The 14,439-nt window shown below is 38.0% G+C and overlaps 1 protein-coding gene across 3 annotated transcripts in view; it reads left to right on the top strand.

Moving 5' to 3' along the window:
• GALNT7 (polypeptide N-acetylgalactosaminyltransferase 7) overlaps nt 1-14,180 on the top strand; it is a 120,136-nt gene extending 105,956 nt beyond the window's left edge. For all 3 annotated transcript variants that reach the window (XM_075197693.1, XM_075197691.1, XM_075197697.1), the window contains exons 9-12: nt 3,826-4,044; nt 5,256-5,354; nt 7,889-8,017; nt 10,594-14,180. In XM_075197693.1, the coding sequence (XP_075053794.1) occupies nt 3,826-4,044; nt 5,256-5,354; nt 7,889-8,017; nt 10,594-10,731 (585 nt within the window). In that variant the 3' untranslated portion in view covers nt 10,732-14,180. The remainder of the gene's footprint in view (nt 1-3,825; nt 4,045-5,255; nt 5,355-7,888; nt 8,018-10,593) is intronic.
• The last annotated feature ends 259 nt before the right edge of the window (nt 14,181-14,439 follow it).

Here is a 14,439-nt window from a genome sequence, read left to right as displayed (position 1 = left end):
AAAATAGCTGGCCCCACTGTGTAGCTGGTTACACGTTAAAACCTACATTTTTGATGTTTGTATCACAGCCAACATTGTATTAAATTCTTAAGTCTCATGCACACATGACAAACAATGCTATATTTATTAGAGCCATAGAAGTGCGTTCATTAACGTTCTTTGAAGCCTTCCTGCAGCATAGTGTACTATATACGTAATGTGTGTTCCCATAGAACACCGTTATATCTTACCGTGTGTCAACGCTTCTGAATGCTGCAGGCATTGATGGAAAAGGACAGGAAACTAAACAAACGCACGGGTCCATCTGCTTACATTGTTTTGGAATATGACAAACCATGTTTAATAGGCTTTTAAATGAACACCTGTGTATACAGGGCCTTAAGTGCATATCTATGTAATACTACATTTGCAGCTCTTAATAAAAAGTAGCCTGTGGGAAGTGTAACCGGATCAATGGATTTTTGAATTGTTAATCATTAATAGTATATTTTGCTTGTTGGCACCATTAATGCAGTTAGAGCAATATTATTAAGGACCTGGGGCCTGATTCATTAAGGATCTTAGCTTGAGAATCTTCTTATTTCAGTCTCCTGGACAAAACCTTGTTACAATACAAGGGGTGCAAATTAGTAAATTTCAGTGTACAAATAAGCTAGCAAGTATTTGTGTGTTACATGAAAAAACAGTCAGTATTTAACTTATGTGAAAAACAGAATACTAATTTGCACCCCTTGCATTGTAACATGGTTTTGTCCAGGAGACTGAAATAAGAAGTTTCTCAAGTTAAGATCCTTAATGAATCAGGCCCCAGTTCATTACTAGTGTGTGAACATTGGTTTATCTTGTCCCTCGAGAGCAGAGCAACAGGACCACTGTACATATTGGCGCCTCTGTGTAAATGATGGTCTGTATTTACTGGCCTTGGTACATAGTACAGTAGATGTGGTCTACTTAGATTTTGCAAAGGCCTTTGATACAGTGCCACACAAGAGGTTGGTTTACAAAATAAGGGAACTGGGTCCAGAAATCAAAATTTGTACTTGGATCGAAAACTGGTTAGAGAATAGGGAACAGAGAGTTGTGATAAATGGAACATTTTCTAATTGGTCAAAGGTCTTAAGTGGAGTACCTCAAGGTTCCGTGCTGGGACCACTCCTTTTTAATATATTTATTAATGACCTTGGTGATGGTTTAGAGAGTAAAGTTTCTATTTTTGCAGATGACACTAAACTCTGTAAGGTAATAAAATCAGAGCAAGATGTAGCTTCTCTACAGAGGGACTTAAATAAACTGGAGGATTGGGCGGCTAAATGGAATAGGAGGTTTAACACAGATAAATGTAAGGTTATGCATTCAGGGATCAAAAACAAGAACGCAATCTATAAATTAAATGGAATTTAATTTGGGAGAATCTATAATGAAAAAGGATTTGGGAGTGCTCGTAGACAGTAGACTTAGCAATAGTGCTCAATGTCAAGCAGCAGCTGCAAGGGCAAACAAAGTATTGGCATGCATAAAAAGGGGAATAGATGCAAGGGAAGACAGTGTAATTTTGCCACTGTATAAATCGTTGGTAAGACCTCATCTTGAATATGCAGTACAGTTCTGGGCACCACTCTATAAAAAAGATAATTTGGAACTAGAAAGGGTTCAGAGAAGGGCGACAAAATTGATAAAGGGTATGGAGTCATTAAGTTATGAGGAAAGGTTAGCCAGTTTAGGCATGTTTACTTTAGAAAAGAGGCGTCTAAGGGGAGATATGATTACTATGTACAAATACATTAGGGGTCAATACAGAGAGCTTTCATGGGAACTTTTTACCCCAAGGACCATACACAGGACACGTGGTCATCTCCTAAGGTTACAGGAGAGGAAATTTCACAACCAGCAAAGGAAGGGGTTCTTTACAGTAAGGGCAGTCAAGATATGGAATTCATTGCCAGGGAAGGTTGTGATGGCAGATTCAATAGATATGTTTAAGAAAGGGTTAGACAAATTTTTAGCGGAAAGGTGTATCCAGGGATACGACCGTTAATTTAAAATAAAGGATAGTAGTGGATATAGGGTAAAAATTGGATTGCAATATTGAGTCTGGGGGGGATTTTCAAAATTGAAACAGATGGGCGGTTGCCTACTCTGGATTAATTTCAAATATAAGTGCAGGATCGCAGGAGATCCAAAATAGGTTGAACTTGATGGACTGGTGTCTTTTTTCAACCTCATCAACTATGTTACTATGTTACTGCTGTTCATTATGCATTCATGGCATTGTGATTAGTCACCGAGAAGCCTGGTATGTCTTTGCACAAAAATGAAGACAAAAAAAGTATGTGGAATAAAAATACACGAAACAAACATACTCTTTTGTGTCTCTATCTATTCTTCATGGTAGATTTGTAATTTGTAAATAAATTGCTTAAGATGTACTGGTTTCCTTAGCTTCCGCTTCTTGTTTGTTTAGCACAGATGAAATGGTTCTCAGAAGCATGGCAGGTTGTGGCAAGATAATTGGACATCCCTTTTAATCCACATTTATCTCCTATAAAAGCCTCAGCCAGAGGTATAATTTCTGCCACAACTTGTCATTGCAGTGAGAATATATCATAGGTAATTGTATCTGCTTCGTGCTTATACTGGCTAAGCTGCAAGTCTGAAATAGCATAAAAACTTCAAAACAGCCTTGGCGTAGTCTCTTAACTTTCTCTGCACTTCATAGCAAACCTTTTAGTTGATGTAATAGGCACTGGGTGACAATGAATGCTGTGCTTACAGCGAGCACTTTGTTCATATTAATACCAAGAGAGAGACTTAATGTTGGGTCCTAGAAACAAGACTGGTTTACAGAGTCACCAGGAATAGGCAGTGTATTAGATAGGGGATTTGGTATAAAACAAGTCAGTCTCATGGTGGAGTGAGATGTATAACCGTATGAATTAGTAATGTATTAGAATACATACATAATATTATTACTCCATGCAGCTCACGTATCACAAGACAGTGACTGCCAACCTTTCTTGTGATGTGAGTGACACACCGATGGCACACCAGTGTTAAAGTACTATAATATATCAAACAGCATCATCAATAAACATGTATATGACTGAGAACCCAAGTAAATTAACAGTCATTTATTTCATTTACACTTGAAAGATAACACTGCTAATCTAGTGTCTCTGAGCGTTTTACACTTTTACCCTGCTCTATGCCATTATCTACCCTGTATGTAGAAAAGGAATAACTATATTGCAGTGTTTTTGCCAGCTATAAGATGGGCTGTGTTTTGCCACAATCATTCTGTTGTTATCACATATCCCGTGAGACTGGTCCAGCAAAGTGGTAAGTTAACCCTTGAATGAGGCTCGGATGCCTTGGCCAGGTTTTATTAATAAACTATGGTGATTAGGCCTGTCTCCATATATTAATAAATAGACCCCTTGGTATATTTGTATTGCAATGACAATTTCATTCAACTTTATTCATTCTAAATTCTTAGGTGCTGATTTAGAGTTAGGTGCAGAATTTGGAGCAAAGCAAACCATGTTACAAGAGGGTACAAGTGCAAGCATTTCCTTGCAATGCATTGAAAACACTACATGCTCTTGCACACTGCATTTTTACACCGCAGTTTAGTGTTGGGCTAGGCCACGACCACTTACACTCTAAATCAGGTTGTGTTTTTACCATGTTCCTCCCTGCAGCACAAAATGTTTCTCCTGATGCAAACTCTGCAGTCAGTAGCTGGATTGACTCCTACCACTTAATAAGCTCCTTGATGAATCACTTGAGATATTCAAACACCATCATATGTTGCCTTTCTTTTTACAGAACTATGTTAGGGTCGTGGAGGTCTGGTGGGATGATTACAGAGATTATTTCTATGCCAGCCGTCCTGAAACCAAGGCCCTGGCCTATGGGGACATTAGTGAGCTGAAAAAATTCAGAGAGGACCACAACTGCAAAAGTTTTAAATGGTTTATGGAAGAAATAGCGTACGACATTCCTGAACACTATCCACTACCGCCTAAAAATGTGGAATGGGGAGAGGTGAGTACAGCATACTATACTATAGATTAAACATTTACATGTATATACAATAACACATATACATGCACCCATGTACATATATACACACACATAATGGCACAATGTCTCCACTTGGTTCTAATCCTTAGTGCAAGAATATATTCTAGCTCTGACCTCTAGTGGAATATCTGAACTGCAAACTTTAACCAAATAACTCTGCAGACTTCAGCATCTAAACCCTTCAACAATTGTGTATTGAAAAGCTAAAGGTTTTTTGCATTTATTTATTTTTACATTTATAATGAGGTAATTTACTCTGTATATATTGAAAACAAGTTTATATAAATGTCACCAGTTGTCACATATGAGCATGATGCCAGATTGCCCGTTCAGTTGGTGAGCATTTCATACTATAGCATATGATACAAGATGGTTATCCTTGTTACATGTATTGTCAGGTGGGGGCATTGAGCGCTAGCACATCTGATGCCACTCTTCTGACACCCAAAAATACTTATGAGAGTGCTTGGAAAATAAAGACTGTTCTCCTACTATTCCTCTCCTAGCATTGTGGGGAAGATTGGGTCTAAAAACACTTCCTATACACAGGGCCGGATTAAGGGAATGGAGGTCAGGTATGTTTCTATGAAGGGAATTTTGGAAGGACGTGTTAGTAGGCAACTAAACAAGTTGGAGCACAGAGGCATAAACCAGCCGCAGATAATGTAAAAGGATTCATGTAATTTTATGAGACAGGATCAGGGCCGGATTAAGGGAATGGAGGCCCCTGGGCTAAGGGGGCCTTCATTCTCCCGTGAGGGCCCCCCCCCCCCGTGATCCAAGCTGCCCGCGCCCCCCCTTCCCCCGGCACTTACCTCCTTCTCCTGCGCGCTGTACGCTCTTTACTGAGGAGATCTCGTGAGAGTGAGACTCACAAGATCTCCTCAGTAAGGAGACTACAGCGCGCCGGGGAAGGACCGCAGTGCTCCGCTAGCTGGACATCTTGGGCATACAGAAACATAATTTACAATAGTATAAATATAGCAATAAAATAAATGTATAAAGCATATAATAGTATACAGTATGGCATACATTATTCTTACTATATACAACTTTGACTTCAAGCATCAATTGCTCCATGTGATGATAATCACAAACGGTTGTTGTGGTGACACTTCACGTAAAACAGTGAACATATTTGACACTTTTCACATTGACTTTTGTCATTAAAGATACGAGGCTTGGAATCCAGCTACTGCATAGACAGCATGGGTCACACGAATGGAGGCCTAGTGGAACTCGGGCCCTGTCACAGAATGGGTGGAAACCAGGTGAGTTCAAATGTCTGCAAAAATGTGATCAATTAAATATGATTGCTATCATCTAATTACATAGCAATAAAATAAGTTAGTTTGATAGGCCGCACAGTAATTCTATACGCTGGGTCTGAGTGCCGCTGTACCTACAAGACGCTTGAGTGCTCAGTGACTGATCATGTAAGCATTTTTCCTTCTTTGAACTCTACCAACCAATCAGAGTTTTGGTTACTATGTACAGAAGATAAGTGCTTGCAGCATCAGTCAGAGACAAAGCGTCACCTGAAGCCGCCGTCTGTTGTAACTTTCAATGGCTGAGGAAGTGGAAGCCAAAGGGACAGCACTCTGCATATATTTTTTGATGGTTTGGGCCTACTTGGTGGACTAGTGAAGGGGGCTGCTCTGTCGTTTCCCCTGGAACATTGGGCCTGGTCACAAATGTGACTGTGGAAGGGAAAAATAATAACAGCGGTAGTAGATCTGCCACCAATTTAAATTTAGGATTGTGACCAGGGACAAGGAAGAATGCTTGCAGTTTAATTAAACCATGTCAGCTAAACGTTTTTAAACATTATACAAAGTAATGTTAAAGGGGCACAATTATTACAAGTGTGCATAGTTTACATTTAAACATGGTAATAAATAGTTTTGTACTTTGTGTTGCTACAAAGTTGCCAACATTTCAATTGCAGTGGATTTATCCTACAGCTATTATGTTAGCGTATTACCCTCTGTCACCTGTTACTGTGCTGACAAATAATAGTGCAATTTTAACACTTTAGTTACAATTATCTAAGTGTGTAGTCCCCAAACAAGCTCAATAATAATCTGATCCAATTGTTTATCACGCATGCAGGGCTGGAGTATCCAGCAGACTGACTAGGGCGCAAGGCTTTTGGGGAAAAAAAACATTTTTGGGTGTGTAAAATTGTGTACAGTTGTGATTTTAATGAAAATGACAAAGATTGTCATGACCCTGTTAAAAAGCCGAGTGGAGTTTCAAAAACATGGCAATATAAGCATTGGTGGGGAGAAGAGGAAGCTGGATTGTAAACTAAGAACAAGTTCATTCTTACCTACCCACATATTAGCCTGGTGTGGAGGGCAAGGGGGCTCTACAATCATATTAGCCTAAGGTGACCTGGACCCCTAATCAGGCCCTGCAAGAATGTAAGAAAATGTGGTGGAAAGATAATGGCTAACGTTCTGTGTGTGCAGCATATAGTGACACCAGAATGTATCTAACCATTCAGCCAGTGCACCAAAGTGCCAAGTTGTGTGTCCACCCAAACTGGACTCTGAGCCTGTGTTTTCGGCCCATTAACCAATAATCTCACCAGAAGAAGAGATAACAAGAGATATCATTCAAGTGAGACCTAACTGCTCTGGAAGACTCTTGTCAAAACACAATAATCGGGTCTAATTAATACACGGATAAAAACATAAACTTGATATTGCATATTTCTAGTAACAATTACACGACACTACCAATTATTAAAATTACAGAACACGTTAGGGTTCCTTTTACCATAGATCTATTCTTTATGTTTAACTCGATAAAATGATTTCCCAGCTTTTGAAAATATTATACTTGTAAGTGGCCATTGTGTCATTCTTCTGGCTAACTTCAGACACCACAATAGTTGAAATAGATTCTCTGCTGTTTAGAAATGTATTTGAAACCTCTGTATATGTGAGTGTGGAGTGGTACATCAGCAGCATTAGCACAATGGTCACCAGCAGATCAGTAACTTAAAACACTTTGTGGTGTAGAGTGATATAAACCATTTCACTGGCACATAGAGACAATGTTTTTGCAAGTCATGCTAAGGCTACATCTAAACACAGCAGCTGTCTGAGATACCTTCACCCTTATTGGGACAAGTGAATCATTTTATGCATGTGCAAGCAAATCCCTTTGCTTTCAAACAGTTTTTTTTCATTGTATATGGAATTCATTAAATGAAACCAATAAACATGTTTTACTATAGATCTCTGAGGAGGACTTTAACAAACTGAACTGTTTACTGCTGAGTCTCTTTTGAGACTAAAAGGTCACATCATTTATCATTCACAAATATATATGTAAAACTTCTTTTGACATAATTTAAAGTATCTGACAGTATGTGCAGGCTATGGTACTTTGTTTTAAGTCATTTTAGACAGTTTCATTTAATATGTTTGAAAAGAGGAAGTCTGATGAGCATAGGAAATATGCTCTTTCTGCATCACAGCCTGCATTTCTCCTTTATTGCATAGACCGCAATTAATCTTCAGTTGGATAATTTGGGCAGCACAGTGGCCTAGTGGTTAGCACTTCTGCCTCACAGCACTGGGGTCATGAGTTCGATTCCCCCCGACCATGACCATAAATAACTGATGATGATGATTGGGCAAAGAATATTAAAAATTACATTACTGTTTTCAAAGAAGTTTTGAGTACTGTAGAGTTCCAGCATTAGACTGTGTGGATAAAGGCTGTTTGGATCAGTAGTATCTAAACAATTTTATGTCACTTTGTAAGTTTACCAGTGTATTTGTTTTCTTAGCTTTTCCGAATTAATGAAGCAAATCAGTTGATGCAATACGACCAGTGTCTGACTAAATCGCAGGATGGAATGAAAGTCATGATCACACATTGTAATTTAAATGAATACAAGGAATGGCAGTACTTTAAGGTAGGTCAATGACTATTTATTGATTAGCTATTTATAGTGCTGTGTTTAATGTTATTTGAAGTCAAAATAAATTAATAGTGGTCACCAATTTCTGTTCCAATTATCATTAAATGATTCTTGGTGATACTCTCTCACGGTATGATTTGATTAACATTTGTGTTCCCATCACTCATCCATGAACATATAATTGCCCTGGTGCATATTACAATAACCTGAAATTAAGGTAAATCTGCATTACCATTGGGAACTAAATTGTCCCTCCCCAGAGCTCCATGCAGCTGTTGTCCCAGGGTTCATGAAACCAGTGCTGACACTGGTGAGGAGCGTGTGAGCAGCAGGACCAATCAGAAGCCGTAGTCACAACTGTGTCCTGAAACAACAGCTGGTAATGCAGCTTTCACTGCCATAAACAATGAACTCAACAAATAACTTCAAAAATACATTGAGACTAGAAGAGAATTATTTACTTCTGGGTTAAGCTAAATGAAATTTTGATGTCACTAGAATTACTTTCATTGAGCTAACAGACACATGGGGGTAAATGTATCAAGCTGAGAGTTTTCCGGCGGGTTTGAAAAGCGGAGATGTTGCCTATGGCAACCAATCAGATTCTAGCTTTCATTTTGCAGAATGAACTAAATAAATGATAGCTATAATCTGATTGGTTTTACAAACCCACCGGAAAACTCTCAGCTTGATACATTTACTCCATGATGTCATACCTAACCTTACTAGGCCAGATGCACCTTCACATAACTTCCACTTATTGGCTTGCCTGAGTCCTCCAGCTACTTAGGACAGAGCTTTCGCTTTCTAGCTTTGTTTTTCAGCCATGTACTTATATCATCAGGCAGTTTTTCAGTTTCCTTGGAATATGACAGCTCTTCTGTGCTCTATACAAAGAACAGCTTTGTGTTAAATCCCACAGCAAGAGGAATAAGCTCCTTTGCCTGATATTATAAATAGCTGGAGAGAAGAGAATGGAGCTAGGTAGGAAAACCAGTATGTTGGTAAACGCTGAAGGTGGACACATTTCAACCCCTTAAGTACAACGTATGAACCATATAATTTTGTGTATCTGTCCATAGTGTGTCAGCTATCGTGAACGTTAATAAAGAAAGATGTGACGCTCAATCAAACAATTTACATTAAAATTATACTTTATTGAATCAAAGGTACCCAAAATATCACAGGGAGCAATATTCTGAATCAGGAAATATCAGATATGATCAGCAAGGTCTGTCAGACTACATACCTCCAGTTGCTAAATGAAGTACTCATAAATGCAGAGGTGGAACTAGCGAACTGTAGGCCCCGGTGCAGGGAAGCGGAGAGGAGGGAACAGGGGCCCACAGCTCGCTACTTCCCCATTCAGGAGGGCCCATTTTCTCCATAGGCCCCGATGTACCACACCTTCTGCACTAGTGGTAGGGTAAGATCATTTATGTAGTGGCGAAACTAAGTCCATCAAAAGTGGAAATCTGACCCTCTTATCTGTAAAAAAAACCAGTGATCTTATATTGACGTCATAGGCTAGCTAAAATAGGGACAATCTTGGAGAAATCTAGGGATATGGCAGCTGTGCTCACTGTCACATTTCATTCACGGCAGTGAGTGTCCTTCATGAGTGCTTGTTTAATATATTGAACCTCCATCGATGGGCTGTCTCCAATAAGTAACACATGTCTATGTATTGATTATGGAGATGAATCATAGATGGCGTCTGTGATCAGGAGCACAGACTAGATATTTTATTACAAGTTCAGCCATAATTTTCAAAGTTGTCAAGCACCATGATAGCAAAGAGTTGGTTATGAGGGGGAATTATTCTACCATTAGGCCTGCTTTAATCCTGGCTCTCACTTACCTTCTAAATGCAGCATTCATTAAAGAAACTCTGGTGGATCTCTTTAATGAAGACAGACTAGATCCCATATCATGTCTAAATCAATACTTCAAATTAAATGTCTCCAAAAAAATATTACACTACATTAGGCACAATTAGATTTCAACTATAATACAAAACTAAGGCAATATATTTAGCAATAGTAACTATTATATCATTACAAAACAGAATTCAAAATCCAAATTTACTATGGAAAATAAATGGCACTTTGACCTTTTTTTTGTTATACAACGTTCTTAGTGATTTCATTTTTGGGGAAACATTTATTAATTTAATGAAACGTATCTATACACTGAGGAATTAGACTTTGCCTCGCTGGTGTGAGAGTTAAAGCCAGCTGCACACATGTCCCACAGTGCTATGTACATGTAGCCTTGGGAGTGTACTAGTGACATTATCACTGACCTGACTATAAACCACTCTGTCCAGACCTTTCAGCCAGGTACAGGCACTGAATATTGTGAGCATATTGTGCTAGCATGTCCATCATAATACAAGGCTGTCTCAGTAGGATTATAAGCCTGTGGTTTCTTATCTGAACCAATACCAAAACTCTCCAACTATGCAATTGAGCTGCTACCACTGTATAAGGCAAGAATAATATGAAATCCAATATACTTTAAATACAACAAACCTGTTGAAAGATAAACTTCTTTATTTTTGTGCCTAGAACATAAACAGATTCACCCACATCCCTACTGGAAAATGCCTGGATCGCTCTGAGGTTCTTCACCAAGTGTTATTGTCAGACTGTGACTCCAGCAAATCATCACAAAAGTGGGAAATGAACAACATCCTTGGTGTATAAAGTGGAACACCGACACCCTCCATGGCTGAAGACAGCCTTGAACCTGCTGCAATTAATAACTCTGTACAGTCAACACCCTTCTTGACTTAATGAAGGATAATGAAGACCTACAAGTAGAACTGGGTCATCCTGCAGTTAATGTTTACAAGACTGCTTTTACCTTAAACTTTTTACATGTTTACAACTTCTTGATTCAAGATGGTTGTAGAAGTACTTATAGCTCTGTTGGTAGGAACAAAGCTGAAGACAATATTTTTGGGATTATACTCAGGGGTTGGAAGGTAGTTTTTAATACACACTTGAAAATCATTTGATTAGTCGGACACTTGTGTGTCTTGGTGATAACTAGAGCTCCATTTAATTCTCACATTCTTTTTTTCAAAGCACTGCCACAATTTATTTTAGCATTGGTGGCCTTTGTGCATGCTGATGTTTTGAATGGGGAAAATCTGAAAAATCTTAGTGCCTCTTTCATTTTTTTGGTATACTAAAAGATCTGTATGATGTGTGTAATGTGTGGAAGAACAATGGGCAAATGGTGGATGCATGTAGAGCAATCAGTAATGGCTGGGTGCACCTGCAACTTAATGAAGCTATAATGACCACAGTGATGCATATATGCACTCTATGCATTTTATCTCAAACTGATTCTTTGGTACAGAAGTTAAATCCTTTTTAAAAGTCTAAACTTCATCCTCAGAACATGCAACTTTTGACACATTTGGTCTTTTTCAAATCTGTAGCCTTGTCCTGTCCATTACACACATTTCAAATGTGTCTTCAGTCCATAAAATAAAAAAAATAAAAACTTTGGTTAGGGACACAATATTGTGTTTTACAACACTTGAAGAGTGTAAGCTCTGTGTGTCAGCTGGTCTCAGGTTAAACTCTATTCTTGGTAACTCTTGGGAACACACTGTGATAATTGTTCAAGCACAAATATTACAGCATAATGTGTAAAGTCTAAAGTTACCATGCCATCATTATAAGAGGAATAAATAATGAACCAGACACAGACTTTTCCTACACAGTAATAGTAGATATCACCATTACGAGACTGTAGTTGAAGTAGTGTTTAGTGTGCACCCATTACTTACACACAGCAAAGGCAATTTGTGGACTGAATCAATATCCAAGGAAATGCTGCCTATCAATTCACTGTGCTTCCTGAAAATTAGCCATAAAGCATTGGAAGGAACGTCACTGGTTCCTAGTGAATTCATAGGCTGTATTTTCATGAACACTGAAAGAAATGGCTGCCTCCACTGTGGGAAGGAAACAAAGACCCAAGAGACCAAATCATTTTGTGGAAATATTTGAATGAAGGTGAGCATGCAGATGTAAATACATTAATGGAGGCTATTTGTGAAGAATTTATTTATTTAGAACATCTAAGTTTATATGACCTAAATATAAGAAGCTGCTGATCCCTGACAGCGTGATTAAAGCTGTAACATAAAGGACTGATGTGCTGAATAGGCAGCGCAGATGTAAACACCACTAACCCCTGAAGACAAAGCAAGTCTGCAATGGAACAGAACAGCCATGATCCACAAGGGTACTTAGTGATGGCACTGGATCGCAGGATATAACTTCCACCATTATTACAGCCATACCATACAGTTCAAGAGATTGCAATAAACATTCATTCACTCCTGTGACTTAACTACTGTATAGTTTATTTCATGGCCGGTATTTCAATATAACAAAATACTATTGTATTCTACTTGGGTTTTTTTCAATCCATGATCAATTACATATTCTGTCTTGAAATTGGTTTCTTGTCTGTTTAGTTATACAGCCGACAATGTATGTGCTACATCACTAACTTTATACAACATCTATGGTTATTGCTTCACATTTAGTTACGCATTTCTCCATGGTTTTGTTTCCGGCTGCATTGTCTCTTTGTTTAGCAAAAGACTGAGCTGACATTTAGAAAGTGATGAGCAGTTCAATGACCAAATATAATGAAGGAATCACTGAGTGTATTACATTTAGCTCCCCTAGTTTAAACATAAACTACAACATCAATATTCTGGGGTTAAACCACAACCATTAGATATCGGTGACAATAGTCCAGATTGTACAAACATAAAACTGGTAATACACCAGGGTTAGGAAACTGCTGTTGTACATGACAGATTAACTGGTGGTCATATCTGATTGGCTGACACTATTTTATAGTACTGTACCAATGTCATTACTCTGTAAATGAGCAATATTTATTAAGCCCTGCTGTCTGAAAACAACATTAGATAGGCCTTCATGACAAATTGTTGTGTTTGTGATTTATTTATTGATACAATATAAGAAACCAAACCTAGATAACTGCACCTATGTTTTGTTAAAATGCTATTAAATTAATTTATAAGGTGTTTGGTGGGGTTTTCAGACATCTCTTACAACAGACAATTGTTGGATTACTTACTTTGGCTTTGTTTCCCCATATATTTTCAAATGCCCCCTACCTGTTGGCTAAAACAAGGCAAATCAGATAGTTAATTGAAGCAATAGACCTTTTTCCTTTATAAATAAAATAAGCAAAACCAAAGAAGTTTGAAGACTACTGTAGCTGATGAAATAGTTGGGGTTTGTCAATGACAACTAGAAACGATATAAGCGTATTAATCGCCGCCAGATTCTAACACTGCATATTTGTATGTACTATCAAAGTTCTGTTAAATTAGTGGCTGTGTGATTCAAATAGTGCATGACTTTCCTGCTAAAGATACAAGTGTGTTCAATGAGATTTCCTCAATATGTGCATTAAGTAGTCCTTTGGGACCTCATTTGATAAAACCCCATTGCACTAGATCAGACTTTCTACACGTGTACCCAAACCCACCAAGCCGTGGTATTGTACCATATGGAGGAAGCTGGTTCAGAAGGCAACACAGTGCAGCCTGAAACTATGACTTACAGAGCATAGATAACTGAAATGTAGTGCACATAATAAGGTTGAACAACACTGCCCTGGACAAGAAGTACAAGCAGGACAGTAGAATGCATTCCATATTTAGATGTAAAAATTTCAAAGGAAAACTATGGGTATGAAAATAAATTTAAGTAAATCTCACCATACAATATGCATCCTTGTAAGAGTGTGGCGCAGTTTGTGAATATTTAACATTGGGTATTTTGTGCAATTAAAACAATCTGTGAATTTTAAGTATATCAGCACATCATCTCATTAATACATAGTGAGTTGATACTGTGTGTGTGATGTTTTCCTGTTGTCTGAAACGAATCGTGCTTTTCCTTTGTAAGATAACGCCACTATGCATTTTTACTCATTTTTTAGTTTGATTTATGCAGATTTTGATACGCTGTATGTTTCTGTAGAGATTGTACAGATATAAATGCATTTTATTATGGATATATTGGGGATGTTCCTAATTTGGGGGTTGCTTGTTTTTCTAGGTGCGAGAATAAATATTTTAATTTTTTGTTGTTGTTTTCTTGATACATTAGTTATCCTTTACAGAAAGCACAGACATGGTAAAGTCCTGTACAGGAACTGGCCCTGCCCTAATGAGCTCACAATTGTGTATATATATGTATGTATGTATATATATATATATATATATATATATATATTAGTGTCATAAAAGGGAGGGAGGTGTGGGATTTACTGAGGAAAAGGTAAACCAGCCAAGTTTTCCTAAAAAGCATTGCAGTGATTATAAGGTCACTGAACAAAAACAC

This window comes from Mixophyes fleayi, chromosome 1, assembly GCF_038048845.1.
Source record: "Mixophyes fleayi isolate aMixFle1 chromosome 1, aMixFle1.hap1, whole genome shotgun sequence".
Lineage (NCBI taxonomy): Eukaryota > Metazoa > Chordata > Amphibia > Anura > Limnodynastidae > Mixophyes > Mixophyes fleayi.
The sequence above is the reverse complement of the archived record's forward strand: the minus strand, read 5'-3'. Positions and strand labels throughout refer to the sequence as shown.